Source organism: Gobius niger (assembly GCF_951799975.1).
Source record: "Gobius niger genome assembly, chromosome: 4".
NCBI lineage: Eukaryota > Metazoa > Chordata > Actinopteri > Gobiiformes > Gobiidae > Gobius > Gobius niger.
This window is the reverse complement of record NC_136855.1, coordinates 7,205,653-7,228,257: the sequence shown is the minus strand read 5'-3', so window position 1 is coordinate 7,228,257 and position 22,605 is coordinate 7,205,653. Positions and strand designations below refer to the sequence as shown.

The 22,605-nt window shown below is 42.0% G+C and overlaps 1 protein-coding gene and 1 long non-coding RNA gene across 2 annotated transcripts in view; one reads left to right on the top strand and one right to left on the bottom strand.

The window, feature by feature from the left end:
• The window catches only part of large2 (LARGE xylosyl- and glucuronyltransferase 2), a 243,606-nt gene extending 226,553 nt beyond the window's left edge, over positions 1-17,053 (top strand). Inside the window, exons 14-16 of the mRNA XM_079554901.1 lie at positions 4,107-4,253; positions 9,095-9,290; positions 16,715-17,053. Coding sequence (XP_079411027.1) covers positions 4,107-4,253; positions 9,095-9,290; positions 16,715-16,912 — 541 coding nt within the window. The 3' untranslated portion in view covers positions 16,913-17,053. The remainder of the gene's footprint in view (positions 1-4,106; positions 4,254-9,094; positions 9,291-16,714) is intronic.
• The window catches only part of LOC306961973, a 333,958-nt gene that overhangs the window by 221,151 nt on the left and 90,202 nt on the right, over positions 1-22,605 (bottom strand). The gene's annotated exons all lie outside the window — the stretch shown is intronic.

Sequence of the window (22,605 nt, the reverse complement as noted above, 5' to 3'; positions counted from 1 at the left end):
GAGAGAGAGCAAACACATTAGGTGTGGCTAAATCAACAGTTTGGAACATTATTAAAAAGAAAGTCTTCTGGGTCTTTTGGTGTTGTTGAGCTCACTGGTGTGTCAGTGAGCTCAACAGCACCAAAAGACCCAGAAGACTTTGGTCTCTGGTGTAGAAAACCCCTTCACAACAATAGGTCAGATCAAAAACACTCTCCAGGAGGTGGTGTATGTGTGTCAGTCAACAATCAAGAGAAGACTTCACCAGGAAAGTCTGGAGAAAGAAAGGAACTGCTCATGATTCAAAACATCCCCCCTCATCAGTGAAACATGGTGGTGCAGCATCATGGCATGGGCTTGTCTGGGCCAATGGAACTGGTTCCCTTGTATTTATTGATGATGTGACTGTTGACAAAAGCAGCAGGATGAATTCCGAAGTGTTTGGGGCAATATTATGTGCTCATGTTCAGCCAAATGCTCGGACGCTGCTTCAAGGTTCAGATGGACAATGACCCAAAGCTACTGCCAAACCGAAGAGCTTTTTAAGGCAAAGAAGTAAAATGTTATTCAGTGGCCAAGTCAATCCTCAATTGAGCTGCATTTCACTTGCTGAAGACCAAACTGAAGGGAAAATGCCCCAAGAACAAGCCGGAACTGAAGATTTGCAGTAGAGGCCTGGCAGAACATCACCAGGGATGAAACCCAGCGCCTGGTGACATCTGTGCCTTCCAGCCTTCAAAGGATTTGCAACCAAATATTAAAAAGAAAAAAAGTCTGATTCATTATCGTTACTTTGTCCCATTACTTTTGGTCCCTTGAAAACTGGAAGGCTCACATACAAACGCTTGTAACTCCTACACCGTTCATCTGATTTGGATGTAAATAGCCTCAAATTAAAGCTGAAAGTCTGCAGTTTAAGCACATCTTTGTTTAATTTCAGCAAGATGACGTCTAACGATGCGTTTGGAGCAGGGCTGTCCTTGCACCAGGCACGAGATCTGGCCCTCCATCACTTATGCAGTAAAAATAGTTGCGAAATATCATCATTCTCCAGATTTAATGCCAATTCAAGTCTAACAGAAACAAGAATAAAGCAAACTCTGTAGTTGCAAGGTGGTGCAGCAGTTACCGTTGTTGCCTCACAGCATAAAGACGGCTATCCGTGACGGCACTGTAATGATCTCAATAGCCTGTGCTCATTGGGGCATGGTGCCAGAAAACTTCCATGTTCATTTCCGCACTATTGGGCATTTGAGCCCAGTACTGCTCAAATGGTAAATGGTCACATTTATATAGTGCTTTTCTACCTCCATTTGGCACTCTACATCAAGGAACCAGCCACCCATTCACACTCTCACTCATACGCCAGCGTCAGACCCTGGAAGCGAGGTGGATGAAGTGTCTTGCATACGAGAACAAAGCGACAATCTGCACTTGCAGCATCGCCGCCTCCAGTCACAAGACGACCCCAGTCCAAAGGGTCCGCACAATCTAATTAACAAGCGCAAAGCCACGAGGCTCGATGAGGTCCTAAGATATTTTTTGAACTGATGCAAACATTTCGAAGAGAGAAAGAGTCCATGATTTTAAAATGGCAAATAATCACCACAAACCAAATGATTTAGACGTTTTTCCGTAATCTGCCGTCAGCGTGCAAACAGCTTTCTTGACCACACGGACACTGACATTGATCACATGACAGTAGACAGTCCTTCTGTGTGAGGATGTAACGATTCTGACAACAGCAGCATTGAGAACCGAGACATTCAAAAACTAGCTAGTCCTGCGGGAGGACGACTTCCATCTCAAAGTTTTCCAGCAGCTGCAGTACGTCCTGGTCTGACCCAAAACCGTTGATGGCGTCTTCGAGAAACACAACTTGGACGTGGGATGGTTATTTAGCGGAAAATAGCCGACCTTAAAGTGATCCTTCGCCTGCGCTCTTCGAGAAGCAGTAATTAAATAAAGGTTAAATAATAATAAATACTTGAGCTTGTAATAAAAACAAGCAAAAAGCCCCTGAACAATCATTACAATCAACACAGTTTTGTGGTGTCCATGCTGTTTCTGAAGCAAGCACAGGTCGCGCCTGTGACGTCAGGGCATATTGTGTTGTAGGCAGTGACGTTCGGCCTAAAACTCCACGCTCAAACGCATAAAAACAGGTTTTCCAAAATCTTCGCTTTGGCCCGAGGTTTTAGAAATCTTATTTTTTAACCACAATAATCTGTGGTTTGTGAAATACCCTGCTATATGTGGACAAGGCCTGGGAGCAAAAGAGACGTGCCTGAGGAGGTGGTACTAAATTATATCCAGATGTTTTTAATACAGCCTGAACCAGAACATTTGTTTGCGATCTTTACATGTTCACAATCCAATGCATTTCAGAAAAAAAACCTTGTATATTTCGTTATTTATGAAGCGCTACTGGATAAGCGACTGAGGAACTTGAATGGTCTAAACATGAAAAATGGCTGCTTTGTGCCGCGTCATTGCGATGAGAGCCAAATGTTATGTTTCTGCTTCATGCGATTAATAATGCATGTATTTAAAGCCTTGCACACATTTCTGATTTATGGGGCCGTAATGGCTGAATAACAAAGCAGAACTGTTGAATAATGATCAGCCTTGAGGTTGAGTTTAACGTCAAATACTGAAAATCTGGTCCGCTCACGTCCGTAGTCACAGTCTATCAATCTCTTCACCCACCAAGGACGACTTCTAAACACAAACTCGTGCAACTCCGGTGTTGTATAAGGTGCGGACCGTATGGATTTGACAAAGAGAAAGAACATGCTTTGCTTTCAACTCCCAGCTCTGCATTCGGATGACCTTCGCTGAAAAACTCCTCTTCTCCCAGGCAAGCGTGACTTCTATGCATTGCTAAGCTACGACATCAAGTGGATTTCCATTTTTGCTCAACCCAAGAGATAAAAGTTGCAGTATATTGCAAGACCGCCTTGAAGCCGTTCAACACAGCATGTCCCATTTAACTAAAAGAGAACAAAAAACTTTAGGCGAGACATGGCAGGTGAAAACATTGATTTTTCACGAGGTGGTCAATGTGGAGAATTTTTAGAGATGACGCTATAATCCAAATATGGTCATTTCCTTTCTGGAAGAAGCCCACTGTGATAGAGCGGAGACATAGCGCATGTGCAGAACATCAAAATGTAAGTATTTAACAATATTGTGAAGGGTTTTGCAGAGGGATTTCAACCTGAAAAGACTTGGAGACAGAAAGCGTTAGGGAAGTTTTATTGAACATGAATCATGATTTGGGGTCAGACCCCGGCGGAAGATTGCAGTAATGATATGGAATACATGGCATTGATGGGCGATAGCAAGAATCTTCCCCGGAGCTCGGACACCGGTGGTGGTAGGATGAGAGCCGGGACAGCAAGTTGACGACGACTGAGGAGAGGCCAGGCATTGGAGGGGCGGAGGAGGGTCGCAGCATGGCTGGGAAGCGGCCGAGTGATTGACCGGGGAGCTGAAGAAGGGGATCCTGGGCGATGAGTGGCTGAAGCAGCAGGAGCAGCTGCGATGATTGGCTGACGTGAAGGTGCGGCTTGATCTGGGGCCGTGATTATGATCGGTAACGGCTGCAGTTGATGAATGAAGGCTGCATGTACGTCTTCAAGGTTGAATTTGCTCTGAAGCTTCATTTTTCAGTATCTAACTCTCAGCCTGATTTTATTTATCAATGAGCCAGCCCACCTAGAGGGGGCGCTAAAGCCCAATCTCTGGAGCTCCAAAGTGGCTAGGACCAGCCCTGACTAGACGTCTTGTTTTCCCACCAGACGTTTTTCAGAAATGCAGAGTCCAAAATACAGTTGTGGGATTTGTTTAACATTTCTGGATAACTTATTATATTATATCCGATTTTTCCTTAATTCCTCTGTTTACAGGCATGCATACAAATATTCAGAGTATATATGCATAAGTTTTTCCATTAAAAAGATTTGATTTGATGGTAAAAACCCATTGTTCCTGAGGTAATCTGTGAGTTACAGATGTGTTTACAGGTGGACAGATTTTATCCGTGTCTAACTCTACAAAGGTTCCGATGGTCGTAATGTTCTGGCTCTTCTGTGTAACTGCACGTGTGTGTTTCCCGTTCCCAGGCGGAGTGTGGTTCAGCTGGACATGGCCAACAGTAAAAAGGCTCTGGTGGTCCCTGCCTTCGAGACGCTGCGGTACCGACTGTCCTTCCCCAAATCCAAAGCAGAGCTGCTCTCCATGCTGGACATGGGGACCCTCTACACTTTCAGGTACAAAACTCAGATGTAACTGTGCGAAGGTCCCGGGTTTGATTACGTCTCAGGTTTGGTCAAAGTCAGTCATTCTTCGATTGGGAGTTTGCTGTTCCTGTTTATGATCCCCGCGTTGGTCTGGACTCCCCTGAGAAGAGATTCACAAAGGCACTCGAATAGACAAAGAAATACAATTATGCGTGCTGCGTTACATTAAGACACAATGGGATCATTTATCAAGACAGATGTTAAATAGCTAGTGCAAGGCGGGAAATAGATTATAGCTATTTGTGTGCATGTTTTACCATTTGTATTCTCAATTCACTGATATGAATCAAAATAGGAGTTCTGTCAAACCCTTGCTGTGTTTGGGTAAGGGGTGGACACACAGGGAGGGCAGGGAATGCTACTAAAACTAAATCTCAAGCATGAGTTTAAATTACTTGAATTGAGAATATTAATCTTGTTTTGAGTGGTTTTCCCTCATGAAGACTTTTTACCTGATCAGACCAAGTTTACTTTGCCATAGTTTGAGGACATTTCCTACTGGTTCTAAGGTGATCTAGCTTGAAATAAGAAAGTAAAACGGGTACAATGTTCTTGCCCCATTCGCATATATGAAATAATCTAGTCAAACGGCCAATGAAATCTTAAAAAGTCAAAACAAAAAGACAACACAACAAATGTCTTATGCTCAAATTAAGATGTTTCAACTAATCTAAGCTTCCTGTTGGCCTGTGGGGTGAAACTGTTTTTCAGTCGACTGGATCTGGACCTGAAATTGCGTGTATTACAATAATAGTTCCCCAAATCTGACAAGCAAGTGAGAGAATGTTTCATCAGTAAAAAAAATGTGCGACTTGTTATGCACTTGAGCAAACACCTGATAAATGACCTCCCTGTGCTTATAAAGTACTGATCAAAAGTTTGGAAACACTTTTAATGTATCGGCTTTATTTTCAACATTATTTTCATTGCGTGATTAATGTCTTCTCATAGAAGACATTAAACTGTGAATGAACACGTGGGATAATGTAGGGGAAAAAAAGTGGGGAGAAATGTTTTTCTATAAATTGCCACCCTATATTCTCTGCATTTTCTCAGTGAGCTTCATATGATCAGTGGCTGAAATGATTTTCAACAGTTGGTGAAGTCAAAACCATTTCTGGTGACTACATCATGAAGGTAATTGAACCTGGATAGACTCAAGCAGAGACAAAGGCAGTGAGCATAAAGAATCAGACCCAGGCTGTAGACATCGATACATGGATTAAAGTTAGTATGGACACACTGGTGGTGATATGGGAGACCAGGAGAGGGACGTGGACAGGGCTGTGCAAAAAAATTATTTGAATTCCATATCAAGTTGGTAAGTCAAATCGAATTAATATGTTGGGATTTTTTTTTTTATATTGATCATTTGGATGTTTTTTATTTATTTTTTACAGTGATTGCCTTTGCTTTTTGAGTTTGTTGATGCACTTTAAACTTCAGAGTTAGACTTTAGGTCAGACACCATGAGTGACAGTAACATGACGCTAAACACAGTGAGCTCTTAATTTCCAGTAAAAAGTCTGAGGTCACAGACTGAGAAGTGAGAAAGAACAGTTATGGACCAAAAACAACAACTCTCTATTGATATTTCTTTCATTTTCTGGTGGGATATTTCACCATTTTGTATCCATTGTGTACTACTTTGCAGGTTAATGCCCAAAGCCCGTTATTTCAAAGTGCTACATGAATAGATTCGCAGCTATAGATCAACAGTTACAGCGTTTAAGCCTGACCCATAAACCTCTGCTCCGACGTGGGCTCTGTTTATTTGTGGTTGCGACACAGGGTCAATGCCTCGATGTGCCCTTCGTGAGTGCTTGCAGTATGTAATTATACCGCGGCCATAGATCATTCCTAAAACCACTCGCATTGACCAGAAACGCCTTAAAAACGGCAATAAATAACCACGACGGAAAACGGAACCAATCACCCCGAAGCCCCAGTAAAACTCTGGTGTAATTTATACAATCTGCACCCCTTACCAACTGGACTTATTCCTGAAGTTGTTAAGATTCAAATCGCGTTTCTCTCTTTCCATTTTCAGATTAAAAGTGTTCGACCATCGGCGTTTTATCATCTTGGAAAACATTACCTGTAATGGCCGCTCACTTGGCACGCAAACCACCACAAATAATTTTCCAAAACGCTGCGGCTTGGGTTCCAGATCGAGACGAGGACAAACGAGCGCATTACTCCTATGAAAACAAGCGGCCGTTGTGTCGCAAATTACAGCATTGACTTTGGAATTGGATCGCTTGTTGTATAATGTTTTATTGTAATTTAGAAAGTGCATCATCCTCCGCTCTCGCACCGAACTTTCAAACTTTATGTCCCCTTTCACTACGTAAAATCCCCTCTTTGGTCTTTTTTTCCCCCTCCTTGTTGCACGTCCAAACCATAATATGAGTCAAATATGACTATGACTATTTGCTTAAAAAGTGATTTTAAAATTGCCACAAACAGTGAAACGTTTTGTCTACTTCCAACCACGCCTCCCATGTTCACCCCTTAAATCTGAAAGACATTCAAAAAAGATGCATGCCTCAAATTTTACACACATAATATTTGGTTTATCAACTTCCACTGAGCCAAGTTTGGAGAAAATCTGAGAAGGTTAAAGTGCAGAGGACACATTTGACACCATTTTTCTTAGAGGTAAACATTCGGAAACTGTTGCCATGCCGACCGACCATGTTATATCAATGAAAACTGAGTGAATCAGACTTTTCTATATCTCTCGATTAGTACTTTATCCATCTACGTCATAATTATGATCATTACAAAAGCATTAAACTCTGTCATTTATTTTAAAGGCCAGCCATACAATACTCTGTTTAGTCTAAATCGGGATGCCCAATGTGGGGCCCGTGGGCCTAATTTGGCTCACCAGAACAATTCTGTTGGCCCGCCAGAGGGTGACCTTCTTTTGTGGCCGCATATGGTTAATACTAACTCTCTTAACTTTTCCCATTCATTCTCTATGGTAAGCCCTTACAGTATGGATGCAGTACACTTTTTGGCCACCAGTGTCAAGTTGGGGGCACTGTTTTGCTCCTCCCGCAAAGTTAAGGAAACATTGGTGTTGCTCGGTGTTAAAGGGACTAGATGCAAGTTGTTCATTTTTATATTCACTACTGCCACCTCAGGTCATACGTGTAACTGCAGGTTCTATATGAAGCTCGTGCATGACGGCACTTCGGACCCGAAGTAACCCCTTTCTGAGTGACAATGCAGGATTTTAGAGGCAGTTGTGGTGAACAGGTCCGAGCTCATTCTACACATTAGGACATGGCTGGAACATGTAGGGGGAGGAAAATACATAGTTTTAACATTTTTTAACCTCTGTATAGTCCCTTTAACAATGGACGTATAAAATAAATTGTACGCTTGTCCAATGACAAAATAAAGGACTTACTTACTTGTATAGTAGTCAAGTATAGTCACTGTAGGTACTGTAGATACAGGTGTCGCCATGACACTGATGAGCACTGGTTTTGCCATAGTGGAAATCAATGAAGGGAAACAAACAACAGTCCAAGTAAAACTACAAAGTTTGAGTTTCACTGAGTGATGGTCACCGTGTCAGTGAGCCAGCTGTAGCCTCCGATTAATAGGCTAATAATTCCAAAGATCACCTTCATGTCTCTCACTAGTATAAGCAGTTTGTTCTGTTAAAGGATTGTTTTTCACATTTCGCACTATATTGCTGCAATTTTGTGGCTGCAATTGTTGATGTTGTTCTTCTAAAACTAGGCTTTTGCCATAGTTAACATTTGTTTTAATGTAGCATTTTATTTGCACAAATAGAATAAAAGGCAAATGTACACCGAAAAAAAGCTTTATTATCATTTGCAGTTATATGTGTTTCACGCTCGCTGTGTTTCGCGGCCCACAGGCACATTTTCATTTCGGACCTCGGAGACAAAGAGTTAGGGCCCCCCCCTGTTCTTTAGATTATGTTCTTAAGATTATATTTCAAATATAAAGAGAAAGAAGTGGGTATGGCTGGCCAGGCTACTTTAAAGTTGCATTATGCAACTTTCTATGTATGAAAAAAAAAAAGTTGATATTAGTGCGTATATGACCTCTGTCTGTATGGGTGGTTAGCATAGCAGCTTAATTTTCCATCCATATTATCCTTTAGGATGCTCCAGGACCAATTTATTTCCGGCGTTTTAGGGATTCTGGTAGTTTTTTTGATGGGATGTATAGCCTATGTAACCATGGATACAGATCCATCAGCAGTGCAAACCTACTAACCCCCCTAAAAAAACAACTGGTCCTAAATAAATTAAATTGTTGCTCTGAAATGTGTACATTTCTCCTGGAATGGTGTCGAAGGCCAAACAGGACAAGTGAATGGAGAATTCCATACCTCTGTTTGGGCATGTGGAGCCTATTTTCTGTTGGATGAGGTGATCCATTTGACATACTGAGCCCCACTTGGGCTATAATTGAAGCTAATGAATTAGAGAAGTTTTCTATTTACAATTGAGACAGTCATTTCATGTCACAGTGAGTGATGCAGTTTGTAGAGATAATTTGTCATTGTCATTTTTTGAGAGATGTTTGCTAAGAAATGGTCTAATTTTTTAAAACAAACACACAAACTGCTATAATGACAGTATTCCTCATCATGTCAGGATTCTTTGTACCAAATGTCATTGTAATACATCATAGTATGTGTCTACCGCTTCTATTTTTACAGCCTAACAACATTCTGAGTGGTTTTAGGAGTTCAGCAAATATAATCAGGGGTAATGGCGTCTGACTAAATAACAAAGCTTCCCTGTTTTGTCCCACAGGTATCACGTGTGGCCCAAAGGTCACGCTCCCACGAACTACGCCAAGTGGCGGACAGCGACGACGCCGTACCGCGTGGAGTGGGAGGCGGACTTCGAGCCGTACGTGGTAGTGCGTAAGGACTGTCCCGAGTACGACCAGCGCTTCGTGGGCTTCGGCTGGAACAAGGTGGCCCACGTCATGGAGCTGGACGCGCAGGTACAGACAGAGGGCTGGGTGGAACAGCAACTAATGATGCCAAATCAAAAAGGCCCTATATTTTATCACAAACAAGGAAAGAGGAAACCACAAAATGAAAATGTTGGATAAATGGATAAATCATTTGAATAAATCAAGTCCTCTGAAGGGTAGCTTGAGATAAAAAGGTATAAAAGTTCCAAAACTGCCGTATTTGGAGTTCTTTCTTGCCTTTCCTTGCTGTTCTCGTCTTGGTCCTCAAAGTTAACATTTACACCGATCCCTGTGTCAGTCACAGTCCTGGAGCCATGTATTATCTGCCTCGTCTGTAGCCTTTGCAGACCGGGGTGTCACTGTGCACCTGCGCGTGCTCTGGTGCTCTCTCTGACTATAATAACCGTCATCGCAGACATGTTTGGTGGGTGTTGGTCTTTAATTGAGGCAGTGACAACTGCTGATGCGGGACTAGGATCATTTTGGGGACAATCTGGGCTAGATTCATGATCGGGAACCAAGTCCTTGAAATCGTAACTGCCCCGAATTTTATAGGACGATAGGGGGGCAGTTGGTAAAGCGGGTCATCTAATTATCGGAAGGGTTAGGGTTCGAATCCCAGCTCAAGAAGATGCACACCTTGGGCCTCCAGAGTGTGAGTACATTGGTGTACGAGAGTGGGAATGGGTGAGTGGATCCTTGCTGTAAAGCGCTTAGGGCTTTATGAAGGTAGAAAAGCGCTACAGAAGTTGAGAACATTTACCCTAACGTCTGCTTATCACCGCCATGTCTCTCAGAGCATCCAACCATGACTCAGATTTGAAACATAGACTTGTCTGTCCGTGCCACTCCCCACGTTTGTCTCTCACAAACCAGTGCAGTGCACAGATTAGACAAGCGAACCAAACTCACAGCCAACTCAACTCAAACATAAAGTGAGGCAAACTAAATCTGCAGAGGAGGACAGAGAGAATGGGTGGGCGTATTTGTGACAAGGAGCCCTTGTCGTGATGTCATTTGGTCTCTCTAGGATTCTGGTCTCGACTACAGTAGGCCTACTCCTAAAAAAATCCCAAACTGAAAATCTAGCGCTGATAAATCCGTACGCTTAATCATAAATGTGGCTAATAAATGTTGACATCGAGGTCACGGAAATTTGGTTCTTGAAGAAGTCTTGGGAAAACCTCAAGAGCAAATCTGTACGAACTCTGCAGTCGTCAAGAAACAGGCTTGTTCCTTTAAGCTCTGAGAGTTTAATACTTAATACCCTGCCGCACTTTAAAGTCGTTTAGATTCGGGATGTTAATTGCTCAAAAGTTCAAGTGCGTCGTGATTGATTAGGAAATGTTAATCATGGAATAAGTGGCAATTAGGCGGCGTAAGAACATGACTGAGCAATCACAAGTCAGTTTATCGGGGCGCGGTGGAGCAGCATGTGTTCCATTGAATATTCAAGACGAGGCTATGAATTATATTGAATAAAATGTCTTGTTTGAACGTCAAGAAGCTCTATGAGTCCTAGTTTGGATTTGTCGTCTCCGTCTAGGCCTCGTTTTGTCATGCTTTTCCCCCTGACTCCTCGTACGGGCCGTGTTCAGACCTCGCTCGTGTGTCCAAAAACCAATCCACAAAGGGAGAAAAGTCAAATTGAAACGGGGCCAAGTCATCCGTCTGTGACCTATTAGAGGCGCCGACGTGTGTTTTGTAGTGGTGGTTTTGGGGAAGATGCTCGGATGCCCATGACTTTCCGCGTTTTACATATTATTGCCGTATAGCGGATTCTGGCGGTCCACAAGTTTTAAAAAGAGAAAGGCCTCAGCTTCAATTCCCCCAAGGTTTTGGGATGTTCTTTCTGTGCAGGAGTGGGCTTTTGAAAAAGTCAACTTTGCCTAACCAGAGATTCTGAATTCATTTAACGCGGATGACTGTTTCTACCTCTAGTCGCTGTAGGACGACCTTTAGCTGCCTTTCCCACTCAACCAATCGGCTTTCAAGAAATTAGCGGTTAGAAAATCGCAAAGGCAGCAATTACAATATTCAAGTTTTAGTTAGTATAGCTTTTAGAGATGCACCAATCTAGCTTTTTTGCTTCCGATAGCAATACTGGTTTGACTATCTGCCGATATATCAGATAGTGAGCGATGCCAAGAGACTTTCTTAAGTGTCTCAGAGTGAAAAAGTGAATGATCCTCTTCTCTCCAGTGTCAGATCAATAAAGTCTTATATTTTCTTGTCACGATGTTACAGATCAATTATCAATTATCTCTATTTTAAACATTTAACAAGGATCACTGGACTTTCAACATCATCCTTGGGACATGCTATTTTATCTTCATATAAATAACTCACATAAAATGATCTGGTCATTACAAGTTGTGTATTACAAATATTTTATATCAGTTGTTCTTTAAAGCAGTACTAAGTAACTCTTGCCCCTAGAGGCCATAAGCACAACTGCAGGCGTCTTAGGCAGATGTGTTTTTTTTATTTTTATTAATTGTCCGTGAAGGTAAATACTAAGCTGACAGAAAAGGCAAAGGGGGAGAGGGATATTGTACATCCAATTACACAATGGAGAACATTTTTTTCACTCAAACTTGGCTGTAAATACTGTTTAAAATGGCGCTAGCCCACAGTTAGCTTTGCCCGTTAGCATGTTAGCTTCTTGTGTATTGGTTGCTCTGGTCTGGTGGCAGGCAAGTTCCAATTGTAGTTTTCTGGCCAGAGACACCAGGGGGAGATGAAAGACCTCCCATTAACAACTATAAACTATATTACCACCAAAGAGACTACGGAAAAGATTTATTAAGGTGAACAAAATACTTAGTACTGCTTTAACAGCATTTCATTAATTAAAATACACTTGGCCACTCCAGAAGTGGGCGGTTTTATTTTATAAGGCTACTTTAGGTATTTCTGTTATAGCTTCTGACCCAGCCTTGACTAGTTGCTGCTCGCTTTGCATGCTCCCGTTAGCTTTAGCATGCTGTTGCTAGCCAAGAATTTTGCGCTGTGATCCAAAATGCATTGATTGGATTCCTCAGGTTCTCAGCTTCAAAATGACATACAGTACTCAGATTTAGGTGGTGAAAAAAATGTGATTTTAAAGTGGTGAGAACCAAAACTGGCATCGGTTCAGTATCGGATATTTGTAGCTGGTGCCCGATATTGTAATACCAGTATCGGATCGGTGCATCCCATGTTGGACACATCCAAAGATGCACAAATAGATGCTTCTACCTTTTTTTTTTATGGTTTTGCATTTGTAGCATTAAACATATTGTGTACCAGTGACATTTTCCCTTATAAATTCACCACACTCATCTCTGTGGTCCACCAAAGTTTATCCACTTTACTCGGCGCCTCACTCGTCTATTTTGACCAAGGCTCCGGCTCAGATGTGAAGCAGAATCCCCCGGTGCCGCGCCTAACAAGTTACCCCGGCAGTTTGAAAGATGGGTCAAATCTGGAGCACGAAAATTCCCCGCAGCGGCAGCTAAATTCTATCTTTTCTCTCTTTAAACCCGTTCCCACTGTGCGTGTCAGGAGCCAATAACCCGCTGCCGCTCTCACGATCGCGTGTGGAAAGTTAACATCTCGGGAGACGCCCGCGGGTCCCGGGAGCTGGCACCTCCGCTCTGACGTTCCTGCGCCGGAGAAATCAGACCAATCTTCTCCTTCAGCCGATGAAACTAAATATAGCTCCGACCGATCGCTGCAGATTAAGGCGAACGAGAACACTGTGAGGGACTCGCACGCTAATTTGTGCTGGAGAGTTTTTGACATGTCTGTGGTGTTAGCACAGTTGTTTTTCAATTTCAATGATCTCTGATTCAATTAGTGTTTCAATCCAACACTAAATTAATCTGAAATACAGTCAATGTGGTAAATGACTATTCTAGCTGGAAACAAGTTACTTTTTCATAAAACAATCACCACACTATCATAGAAATAAAATGTTTGTTTTTCCTATAGCCGTTAGCATTAGCCATCAAACATCGCACATTCTGAAAGATCCAGATGTTTTCAGCCGTAGTCAACCATATTTAGATCATGTCAAAGCCTGGTTACAAATAAATCATGAATGTACAGACCTTTGGAAATTTTTACTTAGGATACAAATTAGCTTCTAAAGGTGTCCTCTGAGCTAAATGCTAACTTAAATTCAGTTAAGGATCTACCTTTTGTGGGGTCGGATACACATCCATTGGCCACTTAACATCATCTTATAATACGATGATGATAAAGAAACCACAGATATTATATAAATGCCATGAAAAAGAAAGCACTTTGCTTCTGGCCGACCCTTTTTTGGTTGTAATAATTTGGCTCTTGTGTGAAAATGATGCTTTGAGTGTGAGCAACCAAAATAACACATTATTTTGGTTGGATTTTTGGATCCAACCAAAATAAACACATTTCATTCATTCATTTGATTCAAAAGGACAAAATGTACCTTGCCATGCTTTAGTATTGTGTTGGGCGTCCCTATTTATTTGTATGGGGATGGAACATTTAATTTGAAACAGGTCTGGGATTCGGACCAGTTTTAAATTGCTGAACAACGGCAAAATGAATTTCCCGGGTTTACATTGGTTTGGGCGATCCTGTTCTAGTCCGAATAGATTCGACTTTTCCTTCACCCATGTAACCGCACTATGTAAGTCCCTGTGGTCGATGTGTTTCTGTGTGGAGTTTGCACGTTTAACCAGATGAGAAGTGATATAAAAAGTTAAGTGTTTTTTTTACTATCATTTCCATTTCTTTCTGGGCCCTGAGAATTTCCATGTATCATGTGTTTTCACATGTGAAAGTTGGATGAAATACAGGGAGAACATACACATTCCTTACATAAAATGTCCCACAGAGGAATATTCAAACTTAAGACCTTGTTGATCCAGCACTAACCACTGTGCTCGTAATAATCGCTGTACATGCTGTTGAATTCAGAAGTGTGCTTTGGGGGAGGCAGGGGAGCCGGGGCAACTTAGAGGAACAGGCCACTGTTTTTCCATACTGAGATATGTTCTTACCTGTGGTTAGACGAGTTGATACGTACCTGTCTGGTCTTTATGCGTGCCCGTGGAAGAGCTCAGTCGCTTCTAACTTCAACCCATTTGGGGCCATAGGATTACAATGGGAGAGGCAAAATGCTAACATCATCTTTGGTCTTTTTGCGTGACTGAGAGCACACAGTTCTTCCATACTGTGATATGTTCTTACCTGAGCTTAGATGAGCTTATACGTACCTATCTGGTCTTTATGCGTGCCCCTGGAAGAACGCGGTAGCTTCTACCTTCACCCTGTTTGGAGCTATAGGAATACATTGGCAGTGGCAAAAATGCTAACAACATCTTTGGTCGTTTTGTGTGACTGAGGTACGCATCAACTCGTCTAAGCTCAGGTAAGAACATATCTCAGTTTGTAAAAACTGTGGCCTGTACTTTAGTCTTGGAGCTTGATTGGGCTGGTCTTCACGTCTTTAGTCAAAATACGGTAGTTTTTTAAATATTTTGTAATAATACCAGAAATTTACGGGATAAAACAAATGCGTGAGGACAGCGGGAAAGGAGGGCAAAATACAGTCGTTTCCCGGTCAAAACAGAACACATGACAGCTCTGTATGGGTTGGCCCTGGAGCCATCCTTGAATGGTTTATTTCATTCGTTGAGCAACAACAACACAATGGTATGCGGTCTACAAGCTATTACAGGGCAAGTAACATCCAAGGCAATCCTCCGAACAGCCAGCAGGACAATTATTTATCTCGAGCACAGGACAAAGCGGAAAGAAAACATTGTTGGACTCACATCATCCTCTGTTCAGAGAGTTCCAGCTGCTCTCCCCTGGTTAGAGACCAGCCCTCAATGAAAACAGGACCAAGCAGTCATTTGTACCACAAATTATTCACAGACTAATTAAACAAACATGATTTTGTTTTCAGTATGTAAGTTTTGAAGGTTTAGACCTCAGTGTGCAGCTGCAGTAGAGTGACTATAACACACTTTTTCAGCTTGCAAGCTACAAAGTCAGCAAGGCCCAGAGATCTACTTTTAGATTTCTATGAAAGGCACAAGGAGAAGTTTCATCAGGTTGAAACATTTGTAATATAACTTCTTGAATCAAATGAATCTATCTAATCTAGTGTTATGCTAGCAAATAAAATGAATAGAAAACATTATTAACTTGATGAATGTAGCCTACAAGTGACATAATAAGATTGCAGCTGCTTTCTGTAGGGATTGTAGTACTTGTCTGAGCTATCCTGCTATAATCAACTCACTTCCACTTTCTAGATACCTAACGTGATGTTCATATATTCATGTTAGACCATTAGTCTAAATTTGTGTGGAAGAATGTCTGTTTGCAGTTTTTACTTGTTTGGACGGCCCAATCTGTTTATTAAAACTGATGTATCGCACCTGAGGGCTGTTTCATAAAGCTGGCTTTGATTATTTGGCCAAATCTGGTTTATTTTGTCGTCTTTTCGGTCTCATAAACCAGGCTCACTCTGAGTCTGGCTTAGTAACTTTTGAAATAGTCACAGAACTTAGCCTGGTCCGGACATGGCTTGTGCTCAGTCTACTCTTAGCCTGGTCCGGACCAGGCTAAGAGTAGACTGAGCACAAGCTATGTATCTCATCAGTGAAATACAAAGTTGTGTTAATGACATTATGTGTCATCAAAACATTGGTCTTATAAAAGGAACCTTAGCCCACAGGACTCCTCATGCTAATGTGTCCTGTAATGTGTTTTCTTTTTTTTTCTATCATGTGTTTGAATTCCTGAGAAGGAAAAAAAAAGTGTTTAAATTTATATGTGCCGATTTATGTTCTTCTCAGTGGGTCCCCAGTCAAAGAAAAGAAAAGAAAAGAAATTGAGGTTGGGATCGATCTTGCTGTCTCGTGATTGGGAGCCCTGCACTCTACCTATGGAGCTAACGTAGCAGAACAAAGCTCGTTCACGCTTGGCTATGATTTCTCAATGAACTCTGCAATCGTTAGTGCAAGTGCTAGTTAGTTGAACCTGTTTTGAATTAGTGACATTAGCCAAGCTCGGTGTCCTTGTGCCTAACTTCAGTCAGGATTTGGAGCCTAAGCCAAGCTTTACTGAGCGAGTTTCATGAAACAGCCCTCTGATCTACGTAGTAAGGTAACACAGGACTGTCGGTGCCATACTGGGGATAACATACAACTTTCCATGGACTTCAAGTCGGCAGAAACTGATCTTTATCTGACTCTATTAGTTTGAAATTACTTTACTAGCCAGCAGCACTGACAAACATACTTTTGGGGTCCCGATCTTGTGTTTCTGAACGCAGGCTTTAGACTAGACTGCCCTGTGACTAAACACAGTAACACACTCCTGACCCATCCCCAGCGTTTGTCGATGTTTGTGCCTTGTGTTTTGAGACCAGCGTTTCTGAGCGTACCATCTGCCGTGTCTTTCAGGAGTACGAGCTGATGGTCCTGCCCAACGCCTTCATGATCCACATGCCCCACGCGCCGAGCTTCGACATCTCCAAGTTCCGCTCCAGTCCGAGTTACAGACACTGCCTGTCCACACTGAAGGACGAGTTCCACCAGGACATGTCGCGAAAGTACGGCTCGGCGGCTCTCAAGTACCTCACCGCCCACAGGAGCATCTAGGTACTGCGCCTTGCACTGCAGGGAAATCTCTGCACGAGTTACACTGACTTCCAAATCTGAGTTTTGACACGTTTGGACTAAGTTTATTTACTTGTCCCATAGAGCTTTTGAAAATAGAGTTTTAAAGGGTGATGGAAGCTACTAAACCTTTTTTTTTTTAAACCAGAATGTTGAATTACAATTTTACAAGCTTAAAGGTTCTTTTCACCGTTATTTGAAAGTATTCTGTCTTTTCTTTTAATTTATCCAAAAGTCTATGAGAAAAATGAATGGTATTTTTACTTCCAAAACCATGGAACTCCCATGAGTAGCTTTAAAAACAAAAACAAATTGCTGCAAGTTTAAATTTCACACCATCTTTATTTGAGCAAATGTGTGTTGGCAGATGGAACCATGGTAACACCTTCTTAGATGCACAAGATTTACTAAAACGAAAACCAAAGCGAGACGCCACATTTCTGAAGAAAATGGTATTCAGAAAACAAAGTCTTTTTGATCCCTGGTACCCAACATTAATTATTATTATTATTTTTTGGCAAAAACAGTTCTGCCAGCGGAGTTCTTAACCACACTTAATCTAGTTTCTCTCAAATGATTTACAAATTTTAATTTTATTTGGGCAAGCTTTCCAACAGCTTGGCTCGAGGTGTTTTTTAGCAGCAGCATCAATTCCAATCGTCCAGCTTTTCAAAACTTTATTTGAAGAATTGCTGCTTGGATATAAAGTCTTTGAGTGTGTTTAAAACAATGGCCTTTGGGTGCTGCCAGTGCAGGGATCATTCTTAAGTGAAAAAGCAAAGAAACGGAGGCCCTCCTAAAAGGTAGAAATTGTTGAAAATCCTTTATTATACATGGCTCACTGGATTCAAAAGTATTCAACTGACTGAATTATGTATTTTAATCTTTGTAATCCGATTAGTCATGAAAAATAAGTGTTTTTCGACCATTTCTACCTTGGAGTGCCTCGTTTTTGTATTGCATTTCCCTTATCTTATCTCTCTTTCCTAAATCTCTTCTTCTAAACTTGTCAAAACTCCCCAATTCGAGATCGTCCACTCAAGTCAAAGTAACTCCTGTGTGAGTGATTTCCGCAGTGAGTCTGGTGGCGCTAAGGGAAACAAGGCGACTGGAACTGAAACCAGCGAGTCCCTGCGTTTCCCCCCGATGGAAACAAACACAAAGACAGACTCTTCGATTTCGGACGATGCCAGACTCTTAGCTTTAAGGAGGACCTCTTCTTCTTGACAATCAGGGCTGCTCTCGGCCTCTCTGCTGCGTCATTATGGGACTTTTGCATAACGGCCAGTGCGACGGAGGGATTGAAAGCCTTACACCCCGGGAAAAGATGCGCTGTCCAAAAGGAAAACCGCGGATTTAGCTGCGCAAACGGTAAGAGCCTCCACACACGGGAGGATGACTTTGTTCAGCAATGCTATGTCCCCTGGAAACAAGGTGAAAAGACGATTGAAAGAAACTGAATGACCAGGTTAGTCCATCAATGGCACGGGCACTTTCCTAGAAGGGTTGGGTAAAATTGATATGAAGTTTCTTGTACAGCCAATACATTAGGAGTCTCCAAAGTGCAGCTTCAGAGGTCCTAGTCTGTTTCCTCGCTTTGCCCAAGTAGCCTCCACAAAAACCTTTTCTTAATGAGCTCAATAAGGGTGACACGTGGGCTTAGATGCCAACACGTTTTACGTTCAAATCCAGCGAAACTATTCTAACTTTTCAAAATCATTGATTTGGAGACAAGAGTCTTTCAATTCTTTTCATTTATTGATTCCATTTGATTTGAAACCTTGACCATTTTAAAGAAATGGAAGTTGATCAGACATGCTGGAGCCCAGGGCAAGACGGTTTCAGATGCCCCCCCCCATACCTACTGTTTCCTACAATATGAATCCGGACCCTTTAGGATTTCGTGGGCAGTTTTTGTGATTGTTGCGATGGGCCATTTTTCCAAAAGTTGAGATTTTTGTCTGCTTTAAACAATAAAACAAAACAATAAGGGCGGAAGGAGCACACAGACCCAGGCCAGTGAGAGGAGGCGGGGAGCAGGTCTTCCCTGAGCCCCGCTTCAGCCTGAATGACTGGACATTACTGTCTACGCGCAAATATAACAAGTAAAATGGATTTAACTGATCAGAAACTCACTTTAGTTGCACAGAAGTTGCGGAGTTAAGGAGTGCTTGCGAAGGAAATTGCGTATTATTGGAATAGTTATGTGATCGCAACATCGCAAAATCCTAGAGGGACTGTGAACGACTCTTAATTGTTTCCTTCTTGTGCACTAAACGAACGAGTAATGAACATGTTGAACAGTCTGCAAAGCTTTCAGCAGAAGTACAAAGTTAGGTCTGTCACAATAATTACTATATCAACTTCTTTGAATGACGGATACATTCAGTATATTTTTGTGACTCTATTTATCATCTGCACATTTACTGCACCTTTTTCCACCCTTTTTTTGTAATACTTGATCCATTTTACCAATGTAAACTCTGCTTCATTGTGTTTTGCACTTACTGCAGTATTTGTCTCATTGAAAATATGATTAAGGGTTACATGCGGAACAAAGGATTACAGTGAGTTTCTTTTCTTTAAATTGGTTTCTGTGGCATAAAGGGTCTGACATATTTATTGTAAAAGTCAAGGTAAAAGAGTTTGGAGGCTTACAGAAGATTACAAAACTAGACTTTGATGGACTCGAACTGTGACTAAATGCCTTATTGAAGCGCCTTTAGCCTTGGAATAACCTGGTCATTCAGTATTCCTTCTTAAATCGTGCACATAACGTTGCCGAACATGCTGTGATCACCCAATGTAGAGGCTCTTACCCATTTTGCTTCAGTCAAAACCGGGTTCTCTTTTGTTTTTGGTTTTTTGTTTTTGGAGGGAGACAGCAGTGTGTTTTAAGTTTATATTTTTTCTTTATAAAGTCTATGTAAACCAATGAAGAGTGGACATCTGTGGTCTGGCTGTGGCCGCGTCGGGTGAAATTGTCGCGGTGGGATTTTCGGGGTCGAGAGTCGTTTTCAGTGCGACGTGTCCCAGCCGTCGAAGTCGTGCTAAATTTTCATCTGTTTACATTTGCACTACAGAGAAAGCTCCCCGGTCGGTCGGTCCTGTTTGGTTTGGTTCGAAGAAAAGCTATTTTTTTTTATTTTCTCTTTTATGAATAGTAGCCTTAAGGGGAGACACTGCAGACAAAAGTGCTACATTTTCAGGTTTGGTGCCATTTTTCCCCCTTTCTATACAAACTTGGAGACACTTGGAGACAATTACATTTTCTTATCTTTACATATTGACTTTTAATTTAAGGGTGATGGCAATATATACATTTTTCGATATATCATGATATCTTGCGGGAAATATGATACTTTTTATTTTCTTATTGATTCTGATACCTTTGCAATAATATTTCCACATAAGACGCATCTACAGACACCAAATTTCCCAGTTTTAGACAGTTTTGTCTGTTTTCAATCATAAAATGGCTTATTTTTCTATAAAATGTCAAAGTAAAAGAAAACTTGCAATACATTTTCCCCCATATTTATGTAAGGAACAACAAAAGTTTCAACTTGATATCTCTATATTTAAAAAGTTTGCCTGTTCACCTGCAGCGTTCTCCGTTAAACATGTTTCTCACATGTTTTATTTTTTTATTTTTATGTAAAACATTTCAGTCCAAGACCAAATCAGCTTTTTCAAATAAATACATCAGTGCAAATTCTAGATTCCGCCGAACCAAACCGGACCGTTTCCCGAAACGAAGGGGGTAAGCATTCACGCTCATGTCTCAAAGTGTAACACTGTTCGGACCGGCTCAATCGACCAAATCTCACTGTGGGCGGTCACAATGCCTTCTCATTTGCATATGTTTATAATGTTTATAATGTTGTTGTTTTTTTATGTCATTTTGTCTAATCACTGGAGACTCGTGCCATCTACTGTAGCCACACACCAACGAAAATGAACATCTACGCAAGACACGATGAGTTGAATTCAGAATGTTGATTTCAGTCCAATCAGAGAAACGCAAAAAAAAAAGTTAAACTCACTGAAGATTGAGAAACGGCGTCTTCTTCTGCCGAACCTAAAGACGGTCCAGTAAACTCTTTTCGTTACAAGTGAGAGAAAGTTTGTTCAGAGAGATGCGGGATTTGAGAAAGTCTTCTGCGTTACCGATTTCCATCCATGATTGGAGCGATAAAAACACGTGTCGCGGAATGATCTACTGCGATCTTGTGACAATTAGGGATGCTACAATACTCAATATTATCGAATGTTGAACCAAATGCTCCTGAAGCCTCAGAACGGCAGCGTAATCAGCGCCCACCGCCTCCTCTTCAGTCAGCTATTCTCTGCCTCAGCTCCAGCTCCAAGTGAACATCCGCCAAGCAGCGAGTTTGTAAGATAAAACTTCTGATAAAACAATAAAAATACATTTAAGGGCATAGAGGAGATATCTTTGAAGCTAGACCACTTCTTTCACTTTCACAATTTGTTTTTTATTTTACCCTTAAGCAATAGAAGCTCAATCTATTTTTGCGATAACAAACTCCTACAGAGGGGCAGATCGACGGTTCCTGTGTGGTGCGATCTGAACTGTGGAGCTTGATGCTGCTGCACTCTGACAGAGCTGAAAATAGAGTCGATACGTATTTTTGTCGGGAATGGACGGGGGGCAAAGCTCTCGATTTACCGATCGATCTACGTTCCCACTCTCACCTATGGTAATGAGTTTTGGGTAATGACCGAAAGGACAAGATCACGAATGCAAGCGGCCGAAATGAGTTTCCTTCGCAGGGTGGCTGGGCGCACCCTTCGAGATCGGGTGAGGAGCTCAGTTACCCGGGAGGAGCTCGGAGTGGAGTCGCTGCTCCTTCACGTCGAAAGGAGCCAGCTGAGGTGGTTAGGGCGTCTGTTCCGGATGCCTCCTGGTCGCCTCCCGCGGGAGGTGTTCCAGGCATGTCCTAGTGGGACAAGGCCTCGTGGAAGGCCCAGGACACGCTGGTGGGACTATGTCTCCGAGCTGGCCTGGTGTCGCCTCGGGGTCCCCCCAGAACAGCTGGAGGAGGTGTGCGTGGATCGAGAAGCTTGGGCATCTCTGCTGAGACTGCTGGATGGGACGGAGAGGCGACGGAGGCCCATGGGAGCGGACAGAGAGGATGTGGATGTCGTGGGCGGAGTGGAACGGGGCGAACATGGAGAGTGCGGAATCTGGGAGTAAGACGGGTCCAAAAATTAAAACTTGTATTTCCTGTTCAGCATGTTAAATGTATCAAATAGAGTTGAAATCCAGACCTTTATGTCGAAATACGTATCGAACCGTGGCTGGAGTGAATCGTTTCCCTAGTGACAATGTATCGATTGTACGAGACAATATGATTTGGACCAAAACAGTGTCACACAAATATATGGCTTTTAATTATAGTTTATAGCATTTTCTGTATGTATTTCATAATTAAGTACTTAATAAGTACTCATTTTGGAACCAGGACCAGTTTCTTGGGTATTTAAAGGTGAATTAAGCGTCGTTGTCTAGAAAGTAAGAATGTTAACAAAAGGCTAAAAATCGCAAAAAATCTAATGTTTCTTTATTATCGCAAGATTATCGTTATTGTGAGCCATGTATCGTGAATCGTATCGAATCACGAAGTAATACAAACAAAGTCCATAAAAATGTT